This window comes from Pseudophryne corroboree, assembly GCF_028390025.1.
Source record: "Pseudophryne corroboree isolate aPseCor3 chromosome 10 unlocalized genomic scaffold, aPseCor3.hap2 SUPER_10_unloc_2, whole genome shotgun sequence".
In the NCBI taxonomy this organism is placed as follows: Eukaryota; Metazoa; Chordata; class Amphibia; order Anura; family Myobatrachidae; genus Pseudophryne; species Pseudophryne corroboree.
The window spans coordinates 879936-905689 of NW_026967473.1; the positions used below are offsets into that span (position 1 = coordinate 879936).

Consider the following 25754-nt stretch of genomic DNA (forward strand, 5'->3'; position numbering starts at 1 on the left):
AAACAGCAATGCGCACACACATACATACCAGCAATGCGCACACACACATACATACCAGTAATGCGCACACACACATACATAACAGTAATGCGCGCAACACATACATAACAGTAATGCGCACACACATACATACCAGTAATGCGCGCACACACATACATAACAGTAATGCGCGCTCACACATACATAACAGTAATGCGCACACACATACATAACAGTAATGCGCGCTCACACATACATAACAGTAATGCGCACACACATACATAACAGTAATGCGCACACACATACATAACAGTAATGTGCACACACATACATAACAGTAATGCGCACACACGTATACATAACAGTAATGCACACATACACACAACAGTAATGCGCACACATACACACAACAGTAAAGCGCACATATACAAAACAGCAATGCGCACACACACATACATAACAGCAATGCGCACACACATACATAACAGTAATGCGCACACACATACATAACAGTAATGTGCACACACATACATAACAGTAATGCGCACACACGTATACATAACAGTAATGCACACATACACACAACAGTAATGCGCACACATACAAAACAGCAATGCGCACACACACATACATAACAGCAATGCGCACACACACATACATAACAGCAATGCGCACACACACATACATAACAGCAATGCGCACACACACATACATACATAACAGCAATGCGCACACACACATACATAACAGCAATGCGCACACACACATACATACATACATAACAGCAATGCGCACACACACATACATAACAGCAATGCGCACACACACATACATAACAGCAATGCACACACATACATAACAGCAATGCGCACACACACATACATAACAGCAATGCGCACACACACATACATAACAGCAATGCGCACACACACATACATAACAGCAATGCGCACACACATACATACCAGTAATGCGCACACACAAACAGTAATGCGCGCAACACACATACATAACAGTAATGCGCACACACACATACATACCAGTAATGCGCGCACACACATACATAACAGTAATGCGCGCACACACATACATAACAGTAATGCGCACACACATACATAACAGTAATGCGCGCACACACATACATAACAGTAATGCGCGCACACACATACATAACAGTAATGCGCGCACACACATACATAACAGCAATGCGCACACACACATACCAGTAATGCGCGCACACACATACATAACAGTAATGCGCGCACACACATACATAACAGTAATGCACACACACACACATACCAGTAATGCGCGCACACACATACATAACAGTAATGCGCACACACACATACATAACAGTAATGCGCGCACACATACATAACAGTAATGCGCGCACACACATACATAACAGTAATGCGCGCTCACACATACATAACAGCAATGCGCACACACACATACATAACAGTAATGCGCACACACACATACATAACAGTAATGCGCGCACACATACATAACAGTAATGCGCGCACACATACATAACAGTAATGCGCGCACACATACATAACAGTAATGCGCGCTCACACATACATAACAGCAATGCGCACACACATACCAGTAATGCGCGCACACACATACATAACAGTAATGCGCGCACACATACATAACAGTAATGCGCACACACATACATAACAGTAATGCGCACACACATACATAACAGTAATGCGCACACACATACATAACAGTAATGCGCGCACATACATAACAGTAATGCGCGCACACACATACATAACAGTAATGCGCGCGCACACATACATAACAGTAATGCGCGCACACACATACATAACAGCAATGCGCACACATACCAGTAATGCGCGCACACACATACATAACAGTAATGCGCGCACACACATACATAACAGTAATGCACACACACACATACATAACAGTAATGCACACACACACACACACATACCAGTAATGCGCGCACACACATACATAACAGTAATGCGCACACATACATAACAGTAATGCGCGCACACATACATAACAGTAATGCGCGCACACACATACATAACAGTAATGCGCGCACACACATACATAACAGTAATGCGCGCTCACACATACATAACAGCAATGAGCACACATACATAACAGTAATGCGCGCGCACACATACGTAACAGTAATGCGCGAACACACACATACATAACAGTAATGAGCACACACACGTATACATAACAGTAATGCACACACATACACACATAACAGTAATGCGCACACAAACAGTAATGCGCACATATACAAAACAGTAATGAGCACACACATACATAACCGTAATGCACACACACATAACCGTAATGCACATGCACACACACATAACAGTAATGCACACACACACACTTATACATAACAGTAACCACAGTACTGAACCAGGTAACAAAGGCAGTACTGAACAAAGTAACCACTGCAGGACAACGAAGCGCTGGGCGGGTGCCCAGCATCCTCTACGGACTACAGGAAAAGGATTTACCGGTAAGTAATTAAAATCCTATTTTCTCTTATGTACTAGAGGATGCTGGGATCCACATTAGTACCATGGGGATGTACCAAAGCTCCCAGTACGGGAGGGAGAGCGCGGAGGCTCCTGCAGAACTGATTGACCAAACTTTAGATCCTCAGAGGCCAAAGTATTGAACTTGTAGAACTTAGCAAACGTGTTCGAACCAGACCAAGTAGCCGCTCGGCAAAGTTGTAAAGTCGAGACACCCCGGGCATCCGCCCAGGAAGACCCCACCTTACGAGTAGAGTGGGCCTTAACAGATTCTGGACACAGCAATCCTGCCGTAGAATACGCATGCTGGATAGTGAACCTGATCCAGCGAGAAATCATCTGCTTAGAAGCAGGACACCAAACCTTGTTGGGATCATAAAGAACAAACAGAGCGTCCGACTTTCTGTGACAAGAAGTTCTCTTCACATAAATCTTCAAAGTACTCACAACATCCAAGGACTTTGAGGTAATTGAGGAGTCAGTAGCCACTGGCACCACAATAGGTTGGTTGATATGAAAAGCCGACACAACCTTTGGAAAAAATTGCTGACGCGTCCTGAGCTCAGCTCTATCTTCATGGAAAATCAAGTAGGGGCTCTTGCAGGACAATGCCCCCAATTCTGACACACGTCTAGCAGATGCCAATGCCAACAGTGTGACAGCCTTCCAAGTAAGAAACTTGACCTCAACCACCTGCAAAGGCTCGAACCAATCCGATTGCAGGAACTGCAGCACCACATTAAGATCCCAAGGTGCCGCAGGAGGCACAAAGGGAGGTTGGATGTGCAGAACCCCTTTCAAGAAAGTCTGAACCTCAGGGAAGGCAGCAATTGTTTCTGGTAGAAAATGGACAAGGCCGAAATCTGGACTTTTATGGAGCCCAGGCGCAAGCCCAAATCCACACCTGCTTGTAGAAGAGGAGAAACGTCACAGTTGAAACTCCACAGTAGGAAACTTCTTGGATTCACACCAAAACACATACTTTTTCCAAATCCGATGGTAATGTATTGGCGTTACTCCTTTCCTAGCCTGTATCAGGGTATGAATAAACTTTTTCGGAACGCCCTTCCGAGCTAAAATCTGGCGTTCAACCTCCATGCCGTCAAACGTAGCAGCGGTAAGTCTGGATAAGCGAACGGCCCTTGTTGCAGAAGGTCTTCTCGAAGAGGAAGAAACCTTGGATCTTCCAGCAGAGCCGCGTACCAATCCCTTCTTGGCCAGTCAGGAGCAATGAGGATCGCCTGAACTCTTGTTCTTTTGATTAGTTTGAGAATACTTGGCATGAGCGGAAGTGGAGGGAACATATACACTGACTTGAACACCCACGGAGTTACCAGAGCGTCCACTGCCTGTGGATCCCTCGACCTAGAACGGTACCGCCAAAGCTTCTTGTTGAGGCGTGAGGACATCATGTCTATTTGAGGTACGCCGCAAAGAATTGTCACCTCTGCGAATACCTCTGGGTGGAGGGCCCACTCTCCCGTATGTAGAACGTGTCTGCTGAGGAAGTCCGCTTCCCAGTTGCCCACTCCCAGAATGAAGATTGCCGACCGCGCCACCACGTGTCTTTCCGCCCAGAGGATGATTCTTGTAACCCCTGACATTATAGATCTGCTCTTCATTCCGCCTTGTCGGTTTATGTAGGCCACTGTCATTACATTGTCCGACTGAACCTGAATGGCCTGATCTTTCAGAAGATGTGCCGCTTGTAGAAGACCGTTGTACACGGCCCTTAGTTCCAGAATGTTTATTGGAAGGATGCATTCCAGACTTGACCACCTTCCTTGGAAGTTTTCCCCTTGGGTGACTGCTCCCCAACCTCTGAGACTTGCATCCGTGGTTAAGAGGATCCAATTCTGAATCCCGAACCTGCGGCCCTCTAGTTAGTAGGTGAGAGGTTTGCAGCCACCAGATGAGCGAGATTCTGGCTTTCGGAGACAGACGTATCCTCTGGTGCATGTGAATATGAGATCCCGACCATTTGTCCAGGAGATCCAGTTGGAAGGACTATGCGTGAAATCTTCCGTACTGTAAAGCCTCGGAGGAGGCAACCATCTTCCCCCAGAAGGCGAATGCACTGATAAACCGTTACCCGGGTTGGTTTCGAGACATCCCGGACCATCGATTGTATCACCAAAGCTTTCTCCACCAGTAGAAAAACCCTCTGCACCTCCGTGTCGAGGATCATCCCTAGGAAAGAATCTCCTTGTCAGCTCCAAATGTGACTTTGGAAGATTCAGGATCCATCCATGATCCCGGAGTAGTCGAGTTGTGAGAGCAATGCTCTGCAACAACTTCTCCCTGGAAGATGCTGTTATCAGCAGATCGTCCAGGTATGGAATTATGTTAACTCCCTGCTTGCAGAGGAGTAGCATCATCTCTGACATTACCTTGATGAACACTCTCGGTGCCGTGGAGAGGCCAAATGGTAGTGCCTGGAACTGATAATGACAGTCCAACAGTGCAAATCTGAGAGAAGCCTGGTGAGGCGGCCAAATTGGAATGTGGAGGTATGCATCCTTGATATCTAGGGATAACAGGAATTCCCCCTCCTCCAGACCCGAGATCACCGCTCTCAGAGATTCCATTTTGAACTTGAATTCCCTCAAATAGGGGTTTAAAGATTTTAGGTTCAATATTGGCCTGATCGAACCATCCGGTTTCAGTACCACAAATAGGTTTGAGTAGTAATCCACGTTTTCCAGATCAGGTGGAACTGGAACAATGACATTTGTCTTTTCCAACTTTTGAATGTCTTCCTGTAGGATAGCCCTTTCTGTCAGCAAAGCTGGAAAGCCTGATTTGAAGAATCTGTGAGGTGGGAGATCTTAAAACTTCAGTCTGTACCCCTGGGACACAATATCTTGCACCCAGGGGTCCAGGCCTGATGAAGCCCAGACGTGACTGAAATTTCTTAGTCGTGCTCCCACCTGCCCGATTTCCAGGCTGGGAGGTCTGTCATGCTGAGCATTTTGAGGACGCAGAACCAGGATTCTGTTCCTGGGAACCTGTTGCTGCAGGTTTTCTGGATTTCCCCCGACCACCTTTGTAGAAAGCGGAAGAGGACTTGGATTTTTTTTAACCTTTGCGGTCCGAAAGGACTGCATTGTAGACGTAGGAATAGATTTTCTCGTCGGCAGAGTGGCTGAGGGAAGAAAGGTTAACTTACCCGCGGTTGCCGTGGAAATCCACGCATCCAATGCCTCCCCAAACAGAGCCTGACCTGTGAAGGGTAGGTTCTCCACACTTTTCTTGGATTCCGCGTCCGCAGACCATTGTGCCGAGACAGCCATGGAAGACGTCCTTGCATTCAGATGACCCAGGTTCTTCATGGCGTCCACCATGAAACCTGCAGAATCCTGTATGTGACGTAAAAACATTTCAATGTCACTTCTATACAGGGGGGTTGTTCCTAGAGAGTCATGGAACCAAGAAGTAAGCCTCTTTGTGGGGGCACTCTTTGTCTACTATTGTTAGTATCTTTTAAAACATAACTTTTATTAATTCAAATAAGAAATATATAGACTGTTATTGATTTCCCTAATAAGGTTTTTTTATTTAAAAATTAGGCTCAAGAACAGAAAGCAGATACGTTTAGATCCCACATGGAGGTTCTTTGTCCTAATAATCCACATTTCTCTAACGTCCTAGTGGATGCTGGGACTCCGTCAGGACCATGGGGAATAGCGGGCTCCGCAGGAGACAGGGCACATCTAAATAAAGCTTTTAGGATCACATGGTGCGTACTGGCTCCTCCCCCTATGACCCTCCTCCAAGCCTCAGTTAGGTTTTTGTGCCCGTCCGAGAAGGGTGCAATCTAGGTGGCTCTCCTAAAGAGCTGCTTAGACAAAGTTTTTTTAGGTTTAAATCTCAGTGAATCCTGCTGGCAACAGGATCACTGCATCGAGGGACTTAGGGGAGAGATTTCCAACTCACCTGCGTGCAGGATGGATTGGAGTCTTAGGCTACTGGACACTTAGCTCCAGAGGGAGTCGGAACACAGGTCATCCTGGGGTTCGTCCCGGAGCCGCGCCGCCGACCCCCCTTACAGACGCTGAAGATCGGAGGTCCGGAAAGCAGGCGGCAGAAGACTCCTCAGTCTTCATGAAGGTAGCGCACAGCACTGCAGCTGTGCGCCATTGTTGCTACACGTCTCACTGATTCAGTCACGGAGGGTGCAGGGCGCTGCTGGGGGCGCCCTGGGCAGCAATATTAAATACCTTTAGTGGCGAAAAATACATCACATATAGCCATTAAGGCTATATGTATGTATTTAACCCAGGCCAGTTTTCTTAAAACCCAGGAGAAAAGCCCGCCGAAAAAGGGGCGGAGCTTATTCTCCTCAGCACTCAGCGCCATTTTCCTGCTCAGCTCCGCTGGTGAGGAAGGCTCCCAGGACTCTCCCCTGCACTGCACTACAGAAACAGGGTAACAAAGAGAAGGGGGGCATAATTTGGCGATATTGATATATTAAAAGCGCCTATATCAAAAACAACACCTTCTAGGGTTGTTTATATACATTTATAGCGCTTTTGGTGTGTGCTGGCAAACTCTCCCTCTGTCTCCCCAAAGGGCTAAGAGGGTCCTGTCTTCGATTAGAGCATTCCCTGTGTGGCTGCTGTGTGTCGGTACGTGTGTGTCGACATGTATGAGGACGATGTTGGTGTGGAGGCAGAGCAATTGCCGGTAATGGTGATGTCACCCCCTAGGGAGTCGACACCGGAATGGATGGCTTTAGTTATGGAATTACGTGATAATGTTAGCACATTACAAAAGTCAGTTGACGAAATGAGACGGCCGGAAAACCAGTTAGTACCGGCTCAGGCGTCTCAGACACCGTCAGGGGCTGTAAAACGTCCCTTACCTCAGTCAGTCGACACGGGTACCGACACAGATGAATCTAGTGTCGACGGTGAAGAAACAAACGTATTTTCCAATAGGGCCACACGTTATATGATCACGGCAATGAAGGAGGCTTTGCAGATCTCTGATACTGCTGGTACCTCAAAAAGGGGTATTATGTGGGGGGTGAAAAAACTACCTGTAGCTTTTCCAGAATCAGAGGAATTGAATGACGTGTGTGATGAAGCGTGGGTTAACCCAGATAGAAAACTGCTAATTTCCAAGAAGTTATTGGCATTATACCCTTTCCCACCAGAGGTTAGGGCGCGCTGGGAAACACCCCCTAGGGTGGATAAGGCGCTCACACGTTTATCAAAGCAAGTGGCGTTGCCGTCTCCTGATACGGCCGCCCTCAAGGATCCAGCAGATAGGAGGCTGGAAACTACACTGAAGAGTATATACACACATACTGGTGTTATACTGCGACCGGCAATAGCCTCAGCCTGGATGTGCAGTGCTGGGGTAGTGTGGTTGGATTCCCTGACTGAAAATATTGATACCCTGGATAGGGACAGTATTTTATTGACTCTAGAGCAATTAAAGGATGCGTTTCTTTATATGCGAGATGCTCAGAGGGATATTTGTACTCTAGCATCAAGGGTAAGCGCGATGTCCATATCTGCCAGAAGAAGTTTATGGACGCGACAGTGGTCAGGTGATGCGGATTCCAAAAGGCATATGGAAGTATTGCCATATAAAGGAGAGGAATTATTTGGGGTCGGTCTTTCGGACCTGGTGGCCACGGCAACTGCCGGCAAATCCACTTTTTTACCTCAGACCCCCTCCCAACAGAAAAAGACACCGTCTTTTCAGCCGCAGTCCTTTCGCTCCTATAAAAACAAGCGACCAAAAGGACAGTCTTATCTGCCGCGAAGCAGAGGAAAGGGTAAGAGAGGGCAGCAAGCAGCCCCTGCCCAGGACCAGAAGCCCGCCCCGGGTTCTACAAAGCCATCAGCATGACGCTGGGGCTTTACAAGCGGACTCAGGAGCGGTGGGGGGTCGACTCAAGATTTTCAGCAATCAGTGGGCTCGCTCACAAGTGGACCCGTGGATCCTGCAGATAATATCTCAGGGTTACATGTTGGAGTTCGAAAGGTCTCCCCCTCGCCGGTTCCTAAAGTCTGCTTTACCAACGTCTCCCTCAGAAAGGACGTCGGTATTGGAAGCCATTCACAAGCTGTATTCTCAGCAGGTGATAGTCAAGGTACCCCTCCTACAACAGGGAAAGGGGTATTATTCCACACTATTTGTGGTACCGAAGCCAGACGGTTCGGTAAGACCTATTCTAAACCTGAAATCCTTGAACCTGTACATACAAAAATTCAAGTTCAAGATGGAGTCACTCAGAGCAGTGATAGCGAATCTGGAGGAAGGGGACTTCATGGTGTCCCTGGACATAAAAGATGCTTATCTGCATGTTCCAATTTACCCCTCACACCAAGGGTATCTCAGGTTCGTGATACAAGACTGTCATTATCAGTTTCAAACGCTGCCGTTTGGTTTGTCCACGGCTCCTCGGGTCTTTACCAAGGTAATGACCGAAATGATGGTTCTTCTACGAAGAAAAGGCGTATTAATTATCCCTTACTTGGACGATCTCCTGATAAGGGCAAAGTCCAGAGAACAGCTGGAAGTCGGTGTAGCACTAACCCAGGTAGTGCTTCAGCAACACGGGTGGATTCTGAATCTTCCAAAATCTCAATTGACCCCGACAACACGTCTGCTGTTCCTGGGAATGATTCTGGACACGGTTCAGAAAAAGGTGTTTCTCCCGGAGGAGAAAGCAAGGGAGTTATCCGAACTTGTCAGGAACCTCCTAAAACCAGGAACTGTGTCAGTACATCAATGCACAAGAGTCCTGGGAAAGATGGTGGCTTCTTACGAAGCAATTCCATTTGACAGATTCCATGCACGAACATTTCAGTGGGATCTGCTGGACAAATGGTCCGGATCGCATCTGCACATGCATCAGCGGATAACACTGTCACCAAGAACAAGGTTGTCTCTCCTGTGGTGGTTGCAGAGTGCCCATCTGTTAGAGGGCCGCAGATTCGGCATACAGGACTGGGTCCTGGTGACTACGGATGCCAGCCTACGAGGCTGGGGAGCAGTCACACAGGGAAGGAACTTCCAGGGCGTGTGGTCAAACCTGGAGACGTCCCTTCACATAAATATACTGGAGCTAAGAGCGATCTACAATGCTCTAAGCCTGGCAAAACCGCTGCTTCAGGGTCAGCCGGTGTTGATCCAGTCGGACAACATCACGGCAGTCGCCCACGTAAACCGACAAGGCGGCACGAGAAGCAGAAGAGCAATGACAGAAGCGGCAAGGATTCTGCGCTGGGCGGAAAATCATGTCATAGCACTGTCAGCAGTGTTCATCCCGGGAGTGGACAACTGGGAAGCAGATTTCCTCAGCAGACACGACCTTCACCCGGGAGAGTGGGGACTTCACCCAGAAGTCTTCCACATGATTGTGAACAGTTGGGAAAAACCAAAAGGTGGACATGATGGCGTCTCGCCTCAACAAAAAATTGGACAGATATTGCGCCAGGTCAAGAGACCCTCAGGCAATAGCTGTGGACGCTCTGGTAACACCGTGGGTGTACCAGTCAGTGTATGTGTTCCCTCCTCTGCCTCTCATACCAAAGGTACTGAGAATTATACGGAAAAGGGGAGTAAGAACAATACTAGTGGCTCCGGACTGGCCAAGAAGAACTTGGTATCCGGAACTTCAAGAGATGCTCACGGAGGATCCGTGGCCTCTACCTCTAAGAAGGGATCTGCTTCAGCAGGGACCTTGTATGTTCCAAGACTTACCGCGTCTGCGTTTGACGGCATGGCGGTTGAACGCCGGATTCTAAAAGAAAAGGGCATTCCAGAGGAAGTTATTCCTACCTTGATGAAGGCTAGGAAGGAAGTGACTGTACAACATTATCACCGCATTTGGCGAAAATATGTTGCGTGGTGTGAGGCCAAAAAGGCCCCAACGGAAGAATTTCAATTGGGTCGATTCTTACATTTCCTGCAAGCAGGATTGTCTATGGGCCTAAAATTAGGGTCCATTAAAGTTCAAATTTCGGCCTTATCAATCTTCTTCCAGAAGGAATTGGCGTCAGTTCCTGAAGTACAAACTTTTGTCAAAGGTGTACTACATATACAACCCCCAATGGTGCCTCCAGTGGCACCGTGGGATTTGAACGTAGTTTTGAATTTTCTCAAATCTCATTGGTTTGAGCCTCTAAAATCGGTAGATTTAAAATACCTTACATGGAAGGTAACCATGTTATTGGCCCTGGCTTCAGCCAGGAGAGTTTCAGAGTTGGCGGCTTTATCGTACAAAAGCCCATATCTGATTTTCCATTCGGACAGGGCAGAACTGCGGACACGTCCTCATTTTCTCCCTAAGGTGGTTTCGGCTTTTCACTTGAACCAGCCTATTGTGGTGCCTGCGGCTACTAGCGACTTGGAGGACTCCAAGTTACTGGACGTTGTCAGAGCATTAAAAATATATATTTCAAGGACAGCTGAAGTCAGAAAATCTGACTCGTTGTTTATATTGTATGCACCCAACAAGATGGGTGCTCCTGCGTCTAAACAGACGATTGCACGTTGGATCTGTAGCACAATCCAATTTGCACATTCTGTGGCAGGCCTGCCACAGCCTAAATCTGTAAAGGCCCACTCCACAAGGAAAGTGGGCTCATCTTGGGCGGCTGCCCGAGGGGTCTCGGCATTACAACTTTGCCGAGCAGCTACGTGGTCAGGGGAGAACACGTTTGTAAAATTTTACAAATTTGATACTCTGGCTAAGGAGGACCTGGAGTTCTCTCATTCGGTGCTGCAGAGTCATCCGCACTCTCCCGCCCGTTTGGGAGCTTTGGTATAATCCCCATGGTCCTGACGGAGTCCCAGCATCCACTAGGACGTTAGAGAAAATAAGAATTTACTTACCGATAATTCTATTTCTCATAGTCCGTAGTGGATGCTGGGCGCCCATCCCAAGTGCGGATTGTCTGCAATGTTTGTACATAGTTATTGTTACAAAAATCGGGTTATTACTATTGTTGTGAGCCATCTTTTCAGAGGCTACTTCATTTGTTGTTATCATACTGTTAACTGGGTTCAGATCACAAGTTGTACGGAGTGATTGGTGTGGCTGGTATGAGTCTTACCCGGGATTCAAGATCCTTCCTTATTGTGTACGCTCGTCCGGGCACAGTACCTAACTGAGGCTTGGAGGAGGGTCATAGGGGGAGGAGCCAGTACGCACCATGTGATCCTAAAAGCTTTATTTAGATGTGCCCTGTCTCCTGCGGAGCCCGCTATTCCCCATGGTCCTGACGGAGTCCCAGCATCCACTACGGACTATGAGAAATAGAATTATCGGTAAGTAAATTCTTATTTTTTACGTGGAGATCATCCACGGGTGAAAATATATTTAAAAAAAAAACTGTGAAAAAAGTTTCTTATAATAAATGGAAAATTATATATAATCAACAAATATATGTGAAAAAGGGCTGACCGCTCCGTTTGGATTATTGAAGTGCCATAGTGGTCAAAACATTGTTCCATGACCACTTTTTCACATATATTATTTGATTATATATAATTTATTTAATATCTTATTTGAATTAATAAAAGTTATGTTTTAAAAGATACTAACAATATTAGACAAAGAGTGCCCCCACAAAGAGGCTTACGTCTTGGTTCCATGACTCTCTCTAGGAACAACCCCCCTGTGTGATTCCTTTGTCATTTGACCTCGGGGAGCACCACCAGCAGTATAATTGATATCTAAGACACTCTATAAATTAATCACCAGATAGCTGGATCTTCATATATATCATAATAATTGTACAGATGAATTACTTCATAGGTTGTGCAGGAATATCCCCCCTTTTTTCCAATGTCACTTCTATCCATAGTATCTAAATCCTCTAGTAACGTGCCTGACCACTTTACTGTGGCTTTTGAAATCCACGCACAAGCAATAGTGGGACCGCCAGACCTGAAGTAGTGTATATTGATTTGAGCGTAGTCTCAATCTTGCGGTCTGCCGGTTCTTTCAAAGCGGGAGACCCAGGGACAGGTAAAACCACCTTTTTAGACAATCTAGATACAGAAGCGTCTACTATAGGGGTGTTTTCCCACTTTTTCCTGTCCTCTTCAGGGAAGGGAAAACAATGAGAAACCTCTTTGGGATCTAGAATTTTTTCTCCGGGTTTTCCCATGATTTTTCTATGCAGGGAAGGTCAGGGAGACTCTCTTATTGTCTGTAAAGTAAGCCTCCTCCACCTGTTCAGGTACCTTATCAGCGGTGTGTAAAACATCCCGAATGGCCTCAATCATGAGTTGCACCCCTTTAGCAAGGGATGCTCCCCCCCCCCCAATATATCCTCATCACCGTCCCCCGTATCAGAGTCGGTATCCATGTTGACTTGCATTATCTGGGCAAGCGCACGCTTTTTATGGGGGGTATATGCCAGGGGATTTTGATGAGGTAGCGGGAGCAGAATACGACAAAACCTCAACAGATTTTCTAAAAACCTGTGTTTCAGTCTCAGTATGCGCTATCCTACATGAAATCTGGGATATCATTCCCCTAATAGAAGCCACTCATGGGGGTTCGGATTCAGAAAGCTGAGACAGTGTATTGCAGTCCTGAGTACATGGAATAGACTTCTGGAGAAGATATACACTCTGCAGCACAGGACACAGAGTCCTTAGACATGGTAATGTGAGATACATAACACACACAGGAAAATGTCAGACACAGTTTCCCCCAGAGTACCTGCAGAGAGAGACAGAGTATAAGGAGCCAACACACACACACAGGAAAATGTCAGACACAGTTTCCCCCAGAGTACCTTCAGAGAGAGACAGAGTATAAGGAGCCAGCACACACACACACACACACACACACAGGAAAATGTCAGACACAGTTTCCCCCAGAGTACCTGCAGAGAGAGACAGAGTATAAGGAGCCAACACACACACACACACACACAGGAAAATGTCAGACACAGTTTCCCCCAGAGTACCTGCAGAGAGAGACAGAGTATAAGGAGCCAACACACACACACAGGAAAATGTCAGACACAGTTTCCCCCAGAGTACCTGCAGAGAGAGAGACAGAGTATAAGCAGCCAGCACACACACACACACAGCGCCCCAGCAGGCAGATATATGATAAATGCCCGGCGCTGACTGAGTAACACTCTCCCCCTTCTATAACCCCCTGGTACCGCAGAGGATAACTGGAGTTATGTGGAGAGCAGCGCTCCCTGTCAGCGTCTCTTGCTGTGATCTGCAGAGAGAAAATGGCGCTGGGCAGTGCTGGATCCGCTATGAGAACCCCGCCCCCTGTAATGACGTCTTCCCGCACTTATGAGATTATAGCCCGTTAGCCTAGTTTGACCAGTGTTAGGGTACTGCGCTGGCCCAGGACGCCGTCACAGCGACACACACTATGGTACCGCTGAGCCCTCCGGAACGCAGCCTGTCAGCGCTGCGCTCCGACCTTTATGCCATTCCCGCCGGCGACCCGCTTATCGGGGCACCGGCGTCATACTCACCACTATTCTATTTTATGGCTCTGTTAGGGGGCGGCGGCAGTGCTGCGGGAGTGAGCGGTCGCCTTAGGGGCTTGCAATCATCACCCTCAGGAGCTCAGTGTCCTGTCAGCGGAGATGGGAGCCATTAACCTCAGAGGGTTGGACACTGCTCCCCCCCTAAAAAGCAGGGGGACTGTTGCCAGCAGCCTGCCTGTACCTAACTCTTAAAAAAAAAAATAACACAATAAAAAAAAAACTCCTATGGAGCTCCCGGAGCTGTGACCGGCTCCTCCGGGCACATTTTCTACAATGAGTCTGGTAGGAGGGGCATAGAGGGAGGAGCCAGCCCACACTCTCAAACTCTTAAAGTGCCCATTGCTCCCAAGGGAAGAGTCTATACCCTATGGTACTAATGTGGACCCCAGCATCCTCTAGGACGTAAGAGAAATATGAAATGCAGGAGGAAAACAATTTGTTTTTAAAGATTTCCCGTACAATGAGGACGTGGCATGCACATACTGTCATTGTGCGATAAATAAATCAGCGGATCAGTTCCTGTGTAATGGGAGCTGTATTTACATTTTGGGATTGTTGGTCTGATGTGTATGGGAGGATTTCACCATGCTGTACTTTGCCTTGTGACTATATAAAGAGGCCATGAGAGCCCTGTGGAGAGATCTAGACCTACTGTGACTTTAAGAAGATTGTACTCCTGTGAATATCTATATCTGTACCCCCCCCCCCCCCTCCCCGGCAAAGAGGAAGACGTTGCGAGAGAGGTATTATTTGAGCAATAAACATCTTACCTTTAAGATGACATCTGAATTCCTGCGACTAATAAGAGTGCGACAAACGCAATTTCGTTCTCCGGATGTTGTGGATTGTGTCCAGTGTCTCCCAACTCCACCCTCTACCAGCCACCATGCAGGGCCTGGTGCATGTGAGAGACCAGTGGGAATCAGCCGACACCAATTAGGAGGCATGTCAGCAGTGTGACTACATATACACAGCAACAAGCTGTTCCAGGTGCCAATGGTAGGACCTAATGGTGGCAGCAAAATACCCGCCCACTACGCCATGGGAGGAGTCAGTAACTGATAGCAAGAGGGAATGGCTTATTGGTCCAGGTACTGAGAGACCCAAGCCAAATCTGTGATGGCTTGGTGCAAGCAGAGGGGCGTATCCACTCACACTGAGTATTTGGGGCATTTAAATTATGTATATCTGTGTGGTGTCTGAGGAAAGTCTCTAATACAGTGAAACAACGCCTACCTACCTGTCTGTGACCGCCGCCCATTCTGCCTGTATACACACCTAGCCTGCGCATTTATCACTTACCTCGCCTTCCATGCTGCTGATTCGCACTAACTCGTTAATAATCAGGAGAGCTCCGTGGATGCGATCATCTCGGTTCATTCCCTTCTCCTTAGACAACGTCTCATCAAACCCTCGCTCAGCTTCCTCGTACGTTTGCTAAGCGACAATAATGCATAATGATATAAAGCACACAAGATAGAACACATTACAGATATACTGATGATATATACTTCTATAGAACACATTACAGATATACCAATGATATATACTTCTATAGAACACATTACAGATATACCGATGACATATACTTCTATAGAACACATTACATATATACCAATGATATATACTTCTATAGAACACATTACAGATATACCGATGATATATACTTCTATAGAACACATTACAGATATACCGATGATCTATACTTCTATCTCAGGGTCCCGTTTCTCAGACCACGCGCTAAATGGGCAGATTTCATGTTATGTATCAGTATAAAAATGTCAGCTTTCAGATGATGAAATACATAATTTGGACACAACCGTGTCTTATAAATAGACAGCGTATTATAGTCTGATTTCATCATTATCAGTGGGAACACAGGACTGCCCCCACTCTGGATCATGGCAATGTCCCATCAGACAAACTGCTGACTGTATGAACTGCTGGTCTCCAGGCATGGAGGTACCAATGGTTTCTGCGCAGGGGAAAGACGATCCCGGGGGAAGGGAGAAGAGGGGTGGGGGGGGAGAGAAAGACGAGCCGGGGCGCGCAGGGGAAGGGGGAAAGATGAGCCCGGGGCGTAAGGGGGGGGGGGGGGGGGGGGGGGGGGAAGAGGAGCCCAGGGCGGAAGAGGGGGGGGGGGGGGGGGTGGAGCCCAGGGCGGAAGGGGGAAGGGGTAGTGGAGCCCAGGGCACAGGAGAAGAGGAGCTGAGGGCGCAGGGGAGCAGAAATTCCTGTATGGCTCCTGATATATGTAACACTGCCTGGGACAGCATTAGAAGAACTCTCAGGAGCAGCAGAGAATCAATGTCAGATCATCCAGCAGTGAGGTGCAGAGACTGGGAAGAGGTGCAGAGACTGGGAAGAGGTGCAGAGAGGTTGGCTCTGGTCTTGGCGGGAATAGTAGAAGGCAGAGACTGACATTTGGAAGAGGTCTATGTTATGCATGATGTGTGACAGTACTTATGTATGCACTTATATGAAAAATAGGATTTTGGTACTTACCAGATAAATCCTTTTCTTTGAATCCATAGGGGGCACTGGAGTACTCTTGGGATATGGACGGTGTGGCCGGAGAGGCCCAGCCACGAGGCAAATGGCCGCCGCGGCACTGAAGGGGTTTACTCCTAGTGCCCGGCGCCATTTTAAAGGACAAAGGGCGCTTGGCGCCAGATTTGAAATGTGTTGGGCGCTAGGCGCCGTGTGTTATAAACTGTTTTAGACATGTAATTTTTAGATGTGCCGTGGTCCCGGACCCCTCCGGAGACCACGGCAGTGAGGGCAGCCCCCGGCGCGCTCAGCAGAGTGTGCGCGCCGGGGGAGAGGGCGGCCGCTGACCGCCGGAGTCCGGGAGCTCCGCTCCCGGCAGCGGTCGGTGCAGCCCCGGGCGCACTGGAGTGTGCGCGCCGGGGAGAAGGGTGAGCCGCTGCGGCTGGGAGCTCAGCTCCCGCTGCAGCGCGCTCTGGGTCTGCTTGTGCTGGGGACGGGAGCTCTGCTCCCGGCGCCTCAGCACACTGGAGGCGGCCAGCGGCGGCAGCCGGGACGAACGTCCCGGGCTGCCGGGCAGCAAGGGGGGTGCACCGCACACGGGGACCGGGCTAGCCGGCTCCCTAGCGGTGGAGGCAGGTGAGGGCAACTGGACGCTGGGGACAGGGAGCGTAGCTCCCTGCGCCTCAGCGGCACAGAGCCACGGCGTCCGGGATCAGCGTCCCGGGCCGCCGGGCTTCAGTACAGGGGGGGGTGCGCCGCTGCGTGCGGCGAGGACACAAAGCGAGTGCCCCACTGGGGGGACAGGGAGAGCCAGCTCCCTGGACCCCAGTGGCAGGCATTACAGGCAGGATGGAGGATGGGGGAAGCCAGCCCCATACCTCCAGCACAGACAGGGTCCTAGCAGCCAGGCTGCAGGACTAGGACACAGTATTCCACAAACCAGACATTGTGTAAAAAATAATAGAAAGTACAGTGTGTTGTAAGGCACTGCAGTGCCTAGGTATGTGGAGCCTGTGCAGGCTCAGAGTGTATTTAAATGTATAACATGTACAGTGTGATTTAAATGTAATGTATTTAAAGGTAAATTGCACTTACTTGGTTGTGTGTCCCAGGAGGGGGGAATCCATGGCTGTGCAGGCTGATGGATTCTCCCAGACCTTTTCCCCAAAAACGGAATGCTTTCCCATCCAGCCTCACACTTCCAAGGGGCACAGGGAGAGAGAGAAGCAGCTCAGCTATGAAACAAGCTGAGTGGATTCTTGGAGCTCCATGGAGATCACCCGTAGTGGCCAAGAGACCTGGACCGGGGAGCCAGGCTGCCCAGCTCTGGAGCCCAAATCCAGGCTGCAGCCAGTGGGCTGGGTCCCGGGCAGGTTTCTGGAAGTCAGTTTAGGAGGGAAAACTTTCCCCCAGCTAGACTGAACGGCACCGGGGAGTATCCTGATTCTCCAAGGTGGGAGAGTCAAAGGAGACCGACCACTCCCCACTGTCCATAGGGGACAATGTTAGCTGTGCATGAGACCAAGGCATGCACAGCTCATGGGTAAACATTGATTGGTTGTGCACCACAGGGCGGGCTTACCCCCTGTGGTAAGGGGTCTTGGAGAGGGATAAAAGGAGGGCAGTTGGCCCATAGGATTGTGTATTATACCATCTTATTCTGCTGAAAACATCCGATTGTATGCTGTTGCCCCTAGCAATAGGGAGGAGCCTTTTTAAAGGTGATCATTGAGCAAATAAACATCATTGCCTCAAGAAGACTGCTTCATCTTGTGACCTACAGGGTTAGACCAAACCTAGCCCCGTTCTCCGGCTGTCCAGGGAAGCACCTAACGTCTCCAAGCTCCGCCTTCCGCCAGCTACCGGTAGAGGCCTAGCAAGTGGCAAGTGGGGATTCGTCAGCACCACACAGCTGTGGTAAAGCAGTGCGTCGGCACATACAGAGCAGAACCGTGGTCCCAAACGCCACGGCAGGTTAGGAGTTTGGTGGTGGCAGCGAGAACCCGCCCACAGCGCAGTGGGTGGAGTCAGTAACAGGTGGTTACTGACGGTAAGCGGGAATCCCCTATGTGGTCAGGTCTCGTGCGGCTTGACCTTCCATTCTGTGCGCAGCCAACGGGACGCGAAAGCGGCGAGTGCTTTCGTACGGTACCGTCCTGTCACAGACGGCTTTAGCAAGAACAGGGCACAGAATATTTAAATTTAGAACTCTCCTCTCCTCCATATCCCAGAGTACCTCAGTGTTTTTTACTGAGCCGAACAGGAGCGATAGAGAGGTTGACAATGGAGAAGTACATATAACATAACGGACAACTAAACAGTTGGCACCATAACCGAGAGAACTTGGAAACTGGAACCAGTCGGTGAGAATGTGTTACCATAAGATCCCCTGAACTTACCACAAACCAGGTAAAACTGCTCTGGGTGGGCGTCCAGTGCCCCCTATGGATTCAAAGAAAAGGATTTACCTGGTAAGTACCAAAATCCTATTTTCTTTTTCATACACTAGGGGTCACTGGAGTACTCTTGGAACGTACCAAAGTTTCCCCCGTGGGCGGGAGAGCTGTTTGGCACCTGTAACACTAGGCGGCCAAAGCTAGATGCTGATGCCGCAAAAGTATCAAACTTGTAACTGCGCACAAACGTGTGCACTGAAGACCATGTAGCCGCACGGCAAGGCTGCGTCATAGAAGCCCAACGACCAGCTGCCCCTGAAGATCCCACAGAACGTGTGGAATGAGCCGTCACGGATGTAGGCGGCTGTAACCTAGCATGAAGGTAAGCCTGACGTATGGTCAGTTTAATCCATCTGGATAAGGTCTGCTTAGAAGCTGGCCAACCCATCTTGGCAGCATCATAGAGAACAAACAACGTATCCGTCTTACGAACTGTAGACGGTCGGGCTACATAAAACGCGTAGTGAGCATACTGCATCCAAAGTTCCAGAATCTTGTTAACACAGGAACTACGATTGGTTGATTGATGTGAAAAGATGACACTACCTTTGGCAAGAAACCGGAATGCGTCCGAAGTTCCGCTCTGTCATCATGAAACACCAAATACGGTGGCTTGCATGACAAGGCACCCAAATCTGAAACACGCCTTGCCGAAGCTAAGGCTCGGAAAAAAATAGTTTTCCAAGTGAGAAACTCAATAACCACTTTGTTGTAAGGGTTCAAAATATGAAGACTGTAAGAAATCCAAAACCAGATTCAAGTCCCATGGCGCTGTAGGTGGAATGAATGGAGGCTGTACTCTGAGTACACCTTGCAGAAAGGTGTGTACAGACGGCAATAGAGCCCATCGTCTTTGAAAGTAAATTGACAAAGCAGATACCTGCACCTTTAGTGTAGATAAACGCAGTCCTCCATCTAACCCCGTCTGTAGAAATAACAAAAGACGGGATAACTTGAAAGATGATGTCGGAAACTTCCGAGCTTCACACCAACCTATATAGGCACGCCAAATTCTGTAATAATGAGCTGCCGTAACTGGCTTCCTAGCTCTGAACATGGTTGGCATAATCGATTCTGGAATGCCCTCTCTTCTTAAGAGAGCGGTCTCAACAGCCACCCCGTCAAACGCAGCCGGGCTAAATCGGGGTAAAGGAACGGACCCTGTTGTAACAGGTCCGGACGTAGTGGGAGCGGCCAAGGATCGTGTGCGAGTAGTCCGTGGAGATCCGAGAACCAAGCTCTCCGAGGAGGCGCCACTAGTATGACTGTGGCGGACTCTCTTCTGATCTGTTTTAGCAACAGAGTGAGCAGCGGAAACAGATACACGAGGCTGTACGGCCAAGCGATTGTGAGAGCATCCACCGCCATTGCCTTTGGATCTCGCGTTCTGGACACATACTGGGGCGTTTGGTGATTGTGGCGAGATGCCATCAGGTCCACTTGAGGGTAACCCCACCTCTGGACCAACACTTCTGGATTTAATGTCCAATCAATTACAGAGAACTAGAAAGGCGGTTGTTGAGTTGGGTGCACAGTGTCAATTGATTGGATTGATTATCAAGATAACGTAACTTTTATTACTATTGTTAATATTCAGAAGGTCCTTATCGTGGGACACATACAGCAAAATATAGAGGTTAAAAACATGACATATACAAACACATAGGTGATATAGAAGAAAAAAAGAATGTGAGACAGATTCTTAAAAAGTGGGGTCAACACAATGACTCCTGCAACAAGTATAGTTATTTATGTGTGAGACATTAGCCACTCAGGATACAGACTAAATGGTGTTAGTCTGTTCTAGATATATTTAATGTCATGTAGGACGATTAAGTATAGACACAAAATGTGGGGTGTTACCAATGGGACACTGCCTCTGATGCGTGAGTACAATGAAATATATGGTCAAATCAAAGCCTCATGCCCACCTAATGATCATGTGCAAGTGGGTTACTCTTAAATAGAGATCATAGACTGCAATGGTACTGGTGGTGGAATCATAAAAGATGTTGCACCACCAGTGCCCTGTGATGCAGTATAAAACGTATCTCTCCACAAATAGCCTGAGGCTAAATCTGTAATACTATGGGTGTAGCTACTTGTCAGAAATTGACACTAGTGGATTCTAGTATACTCACACTGCATTTGTGTATGGCATATTCACATAGAAAATACACAGTAAAGTTCCTCAAAAATAAGATATATCAATGAATTAGTAAAAATCTGTGTGGATATTGAACATCCCCCCCTTATAGTAACTCCAGGGTAATCAGAATTGTACCCCTTATCTTGATGGAGTCAGAGAGGTGTACTGAGACACTACAGAGATGGTTATATGAACATGGAGACATAAAGTAAATACGTTAGAGTCCACACTTGTTTAGAGGACAAAGAAAAAATATTACAAAGTGTCTTAGGACTAATCTGACAAAAGAGCAACACTTGTTGCAATATCAATTCAAGTAATGAAAAGGAGGTTTACAAAGATGTTACTTCACTGGTGTATGTGGTATTAATGAATCCCACATTCTGTATTAATATACACTCTTATCGTTGCGGATCCTATGTATATACACTTTTAATAGGAAAAACAGATACTATGGAATACTATTCCTGCTTCTTACTGTTTTATTTTGAGCAGTGTAATGATGATTGAACACACAGTGATTGCAGCATGTTTCGCTGTACGGGCAGCTTTAACGAGGTTTAAAGCTGCCCGTACAGCGAAACATGCATGTCGGCTTGTTAGTGGGCTAAGACACACCTTGCAAATTGTAGCAATGTTGTATCTAATGTAATAGTTAGTGATACTTTACCCGCACCAGCACTGACTCTCACAGAGCCTTAGCAATTAGCAACGTGCTCAGCAGGCTAGGTGTGTGAGTTTAGGATATCAGACAAACAACCACTCAGGCTAGGAGCCCAGGGGATTCCCTAGGCATTCACTCAAGGTGTTTGCAGCAACAGAGAGCAATCATCTGCCTCTCTGGATAGCATATATTTGTGTAAGATTTAATTACTGTGTTTCATGCTGCAATCACTGTGTGTTCAATCATCATTACACTGCTCAAAATAAAACAGTAAGAAGCAGGAATAGTATTCCATAGTATCTGTTTTTCCTATTAAAAGTGTATATACATAGGATCCGCAACGATAAGAGTGTATATTAATACAGAATGTGGGATTCATTAATACCACATACACCAGTGAAGTAACATCTTTGTAAACCTCCTTTTCATTACTTGAATTGATATTGCAACAAGTGTTGCTCTTTTGTCAGATTAGTCCTAAGACACTTTGTAATATTTTTTCTTTGTCCTCTAAACAAGTGTGGACTCTAACGCAGTGGTTTCCAAACTTTTTTGAATCACGGCGCCCTAGAATATCAGAATTTTTTTCATGGCTCCCCTAGGCCAAAAATTTCTTATTGATAAATTTAGAAAGAAATATTACATTAAGTAGATCGCATTTTCTAGGTCATCCTTAGGGTCAGTTGTGTGGTAAGGGACAAGATTTGCTTCTGTTTGGCCACATATTTTATGACTGGCAGCCACCAGCACTGGTTTTGCCTATTATATTGACCATGAATAATTTGAATTGGTCCTGGACCACCACCCCAGGGCACCCCTGCAAGTGTCCCGAGGCACCCCAGGGAGCCACGGCACACAGTTTGGGAACCTCTGCTCTAACGTATTTACTTTATGTCTCCATGTTCATATAACCATCTCTGTAGTGTCTCAGTACACCTCTCTGACTCCATCAAGATAAGGGGTACAATTCTGATTACCCTGGAGTTACTATAAGGGGGGATGTTCAATATCCACACAGATTTTTACTAATTCATTGATATATCTTATTTTTGAGGAACTTTACTGTGTATTTTCTATGTGAATATGCCATACACAAATGCAGTGTGAGTATACTAGAATCCACTAGTGTCAATTTCTGACAAGTAGCTACACCCATAGTATTACAGATTTAGCCTCAGGCTATTTGTGGAGAGATACGTTTTATACTGCATCACAGGGCACTGGTGGTGCAACATCTTTATGATTCCACCACCAGTACCATTGCAGTCTATGATCTCTAAGAGTAACCCACTTGCACATGATCATTAGGTGGGCATGAGGCTTTGATTTGACCATATATTTCATTGTACTCACGCATCAGAGGCAGTGTCCCATTGGTAACACCCCACATTTTGTGTCTATACTTAATCGTCCTACATGACATTAAATATATCTAGAACAGACTAACACCATTTAGTCTGTATCCTGAGTGGCTAATGTCTCACACATAAATAACTATACTTGTTGCAGGAGTCATTGTGTTGACCCCACTTTTTAAGAATCTGTCTCACATTCTTTTTTTCTTCTATATCACCTATGTGTTTGTATATGTCATGTTTTTAACCTCTATATTTTGCTGTATGTGTCCCACGATAAGGACCTTCTGAATATTAACAATAGTAATAAAAGTTACGTTTTATCTTGATAATCAATCCAATCAATTGACACTGTGCACCCAACTCAACAACCGCCTTTCTAGTTCTCTGTAATTGTTCTGATCTTTTGGTTGTAACAGGGTCGCACCCCCAGAGAGGCTTAAAGTCTAATTCAGACACATGTATATTGGGGTTTTTCTGATCCATTTATCAATAAAATTGCCTATTTAGACCATTCAAGTGTGCAGATGTACTTTTCCCTCTTTTGCTCTCAACTATTTAATGTCCAATCTCCTGGATGAAAATCCCGACGGCCGGGATAATCCGCCTCCCAGTTGACCACACCCTGAATGAACACCGCCGACAATATCACTTGGTGATGCTCGGCCCAATTGAGGATTGGAGCTACTTCTCGCATTGCCATGCGTTGTCGATGTACGCGACCGCCGTCGCGTCGTCTGACTGCACCCGGACAGTGAGAGACCGAAGCATGTGCACTGCTTGTCATAGCGCATTGTAAATTGCACGGAGTTCCAGGACATTCATAGACAGCAATCTGTCGAAGCTGCCCAGAGACCCTGGAGTTGACAGTTTTAAACTACAGCTCCCCAACCTCTGAGACTCGCATCTGTCGGTAGAATTATCCAATTACAGGCGCCAAAACGTTTCCCTGCGGTTAGATTGTGTACGTTGAGCCACCAGAGTAGAAATACCCTTGCCCGTGGCGACAACCTCACCCTGTGGTGAATCAGCAGATGCAAGCCCGACCATTGTTCGAGCACCTCCAGCTGAAAAGGACGTGAGTGAAATCTTCCGAACTGAAGCGCTTCGAAAGCCGCCACCAGTGTACCTAAAAAGGCGAATGCACAAATGTACCTAGACTGTGCGTGGCTTGAGCACTAATTGTACCAGATGACAAAGAATCTGTACTTTGTTTTGGTAGGTAAATTCTTTGATTTACCGTATCGAGAATCATACCTAGGAATTGAAGTCGTTGAGACGGAATTAGATGTGATTTCTTGAAGTTGACAATCCAACCGTGCTGAACCAGGACATTGTACGTTAGCAACGCATGTCTATTGAGACGGAGCTTAGATGAGCAGATCGTTCAAGTACGGAACTATTATCACTCCCAGAGATCTGAGATGAGCTATCATCACAGACATCACTTTGGTGAATACCCGAGGCGCTGACGAAAGGCCAAACTGTAGAGCCTGAAACTGGTAATGGTTCTGCCGTATCGCAAAACGCAAGAACCTCTGATGAGGTGGCCAAATCGGAATGTGTAAGTACGCATCCTTGAGATCTAGCGCAATCATGAATTCCTGTGGCTCTAAATCTGCAATTACTGACCTCAGAAATCCCAACTTTAATCTGTAGTAAGTGACGTAGTGATTGAGACCCTTTCAGTTCAATATTGGCCTGACGCAGCCATCCGGCTTTGTTCCCCCACATAGACTGGAACAATAACCCTGACCGTGTTGGTGTACAGGGACCGGAATCAAACCTGCTGAATCCAGCAGAGACTGAACGGCAAGTTGCCGACCCGCCCTCTTGTCGTCCGACAGAGGAAGTCTTGTCTTGAAAAACCGCAGTGGCGGGAGACATTTCTTTTAACACAAACTTGCAGATCCACCTATCTGTGGATATCTGGAACCCCACCAAAGGGAACGTCTGAAGGCGTGCTCCCACAATTGGAAATCGGAGATGGGCTGGGAGCCAGTCATGCCACTGGCTTGTCGGTGACCTTAGCGTCCTGACGACTGGTGTTGGTTTGTTGGAAACCACGTCCTCGACCTCGTCTACCAGGCGTGGCTGTTGCTGTACCACGGCCTTGAAAGGGCTGAGGACTAAAGGATTTGAACGCCGGCCTAGAGTATTTCCATCTAGGTACCGTTGGAGGCAATGGTAGGAAAACAGACTTTCCCCCCGTGGCCTCAGAAATCCATTTGTCCAATTTAGGACCAACAACTTCTCGCCACCGTATTCTGTTGACCTCTGACTCCGCTTGCCAAGAACGCAGGCAGAGTGCTCGTCCAGTTGTAACTAGCGACGATGAAAAGCGAGTAGTGAGCTGACAGCCGGCAGGAGAAGCTGCACATAGATACTGAGCGGAGTCTCAGATTTGATTAGCGCGAAGTATAAGGTGATCGTCATGTAGGGCAGACTTGAGTTCTGTTATCAATACCATTAGCGCCTTTCTGAAGGGTCTTTATAAGTTTTGACACTGACGAATCCACCAATGGCGGATTCTCCCATGTAGATGTCATTGTAACTAGACTTAAATGGGCGATGGTATAGAACCGGTTATCCGGTTTTTGTTGTTAAGAGATTCCGA

The 25754-nt window shown here is 47.4% G+C and overlaps 1 protein-coding gene across 5 annotated transcripts in view; it reads right to left on the reverse strand.

Moving 5' to 3' along the window:
* Positions 1-25754, reverse strand: part of MTOR (mechanistic target of rapamycin kinase) — a 634684-nt gene that overhangs the window by 565637 nt on the left and 43293 nt on the right. For all 5 annotated transcript variants that reach the window (XM_063948692.1, XM_063948690.1, XM_063948689.1 and 2 more), the window contains exon 6: positions 15326-15460. In XM_063948692.1, the coding sequence (XP_063804762.1) occupies positions 15326-15460 (135 nt within the window). The remainder of the gene's footprint in view (positions 1-15325; positions 15461-25754) is intronic.